This window comes from Teleopsis dalmanni, chromosome 1, assembly GCF_002237135.1.
Source record: "Teleopsis dalmanni isolate 2A chromosome 1, ASM223713v2, whole genome shotgun sequence".
In the NCBI taxonomy this organism is placed as follows: Eukaryota; Metazoa; Arthropoda; class Insecta; order Diptera; family Diopsidae; genus Teleopsis; species Teleopsis dalmanni.
The window spans coordinates 167,254,698-167,256,766 of record NC_051846.1 but is presented as its reverse complement, the minus strand read 5'-3'; the positions used below and the strand labels follow the sequence as shown (position 1 = coordinate 167,256,766).

Sequence of the window (2,069 nt, the reverse complement as noted above, 5' to 3'; positions counted from 1 at the left end):
ATATGCAATTTGTTTACTTTACAATATACCTAGCAAGACATTTGTAAAGTTAGTAGAATAAAAAAATTAACATTTTTTTCTTTAAAACAAAGTTTTACTCTGCAAACAATTTTACAATACATTATACAGTTGCATGATGTATATATAATGAATCAGCAAAATATATATGCAAAGTAAAACTTATTTTAATTTATTATTATTTTTTTTTGTTCTTATTCTAAGTCATAACAATTTAAAAAAAAATTACTAAATACATCAGAGCATTTATTAATTGCTCTTTCCATATTAGAGTCGAAAATACCCTTAAATCCCAAACAATTTTTCTTGTAAGCATACATGCCGATTGCTAACATCACTCCAGACATCCCCAAAACCAAATACTTTTGTTCACAATTGGTAGACGTCTGTGGAATTGGTTTAAATTCGACTTGAGTACTAATGGATGGAACAGTCTTTAAATTATTGCTCATAGACATGTCAGTAGTAGATGAGAGTGATTCTGGTGTTTCGGCGAAGAACATGAGATAACGTGGACGAACGATATCACCTAGCAGAATGGACACACCTAAGCAATTAGAAATTCTTACATGGCGAAAATATTCACTACGACAGATGTACTGACACAAAGCAATACATTTCAAATCAGTACCTAGACTTGAACCTTCCCAACTAGATTGAATACTACTTTCCTGCAAGCTCATTAAGATATTCTTAGTAAGATGAAGAGATGCATTAGGGTTGCGTTTCATTTCTTCTTGGTCCAAAAAACCGTTATATAGGACTGAATAATATTTATCGAGTGAAATGCCACATAAGCCAATTTCTCTTCCATACTTTAAAACTTGAGCATCAAATGTTTTTTCTTCCTCGGAATCATGCTTATAATATATTTCAAAGATATCTGTGGGTATTACCGTACCCTCAAAGTTTTGAATTAGACTGAAAACTTTATCATCCTCATCTGCAGTCATGCTTCGAATAGTCGGTATTTTTTTCTCACACAACAAGTAATGCAACAAATGAATGATGCGTGGATTGCAACCGGAAAATTTGGAGTCTTTTATTTTTTGAAGCAAAACATTCAATTTTGGAGTTGCATTGATAGTTTCGAGTAGGCCATGGAAATCACATTTGTTATCACTCTTGATAAACATTGGTGGAATCAGGTCTCGCAGTTGTTCGCGATCAATGCTTCCGACCGCAGAAACGAACAATGTGAACTTAGCATCACAACCTTTAATATCATGCTCTAGCGTTTCCTGCACTTCAGTTATAGTTTTAAAATACTTAACATTGTCCACATTTGATGCATATGTGCCAATTGCCCTATTCTGTAGATTGTCTCCAGAGGAAATCGACATGCCACTGCTTTTGAGTTTAACAAACAAGTATTAATAAATAAATATGTAACAATCTTCACCATAAGATTTTGAGAGAAGTCAGTTTACTAATCGTAAACAACAGTTCAATACTGTAATAATTCAAAACTAAAACCAAGTTCTATAACAATTTTTTACTTCCCAGAAAAATTTGAGTAAATGACATTTATTTCAATGTTTTAATCATTTTTCAGATTATTCATTTTGACAGATAATATGTAATGAGGTTGCTCTAATGAATTATAAATTCAACTTTAGCTCTGTCTAAGACTTTTAATACTCTCTGACCGCTTGATAATCACACCTTATCTACAAAGGTACAGATGAATATTATATAATATAAAATATTTTGTAATATATATATGATATATATGATAGGTTAATACTGGACTGTAGTGCCTAATAAGAAGAAGAAATAATATATATTATGTTTTCAAAACCTCTCTATTAAATACAATAGTTTCTATTAAGTAAAATAGTCACTACCGCCTTATTGACGTTAAAATTAAATTCAGTATCTTATAATATAATATAATATGTAGTATATATTGTAATAAAATATAATATAATATAATTTATAGAAATAATATAATGATGCCTTTTAACTAGATACTTTTGATTTTGAATAGGATTTAATTTAGCAAGAATATGCACACTTCATATGGTTAAAATATTGCTACGTCTTTGAAT

The 2,069-nt window shown here is 29.9% G+C and overlaps 1 protein-coding gene across 1 annotated transcript; it reads right to left on the bottom strand.

The window, feature by feature from the left end:
• Positions 1-94: 94 nt before the first annotated feature.
• Positions 95-1,361, bottom strand: LOC119666671 (protein mono-ADP-ribosyltransferase Parp16-like). The gene is made up of 2 exons (XM_038075952.1): positions 248-1,361; positions 95-99 (listed from the first exon to the last, which is right to left on the bottom strand). The coding sequence occupies exons 1-2, from the start codon at positions 1,359-1,361 to the stop codon at positions 95-97; spliced, it is 1,119 nt and encodes a 372-aa protein (XP_037931880.1).
• Positions 1,362-2,069: the final 708 nt, after the last annotated feature.

Coding starts and splice junctions, on each gene's coding strand:
- LOC119666671 (XM_038075952.1), bottom strand. CDS start 1,361: ATGTCGATTTCCTCTGGAGACAATCTACAGAATAGGGCAATTGGCACA.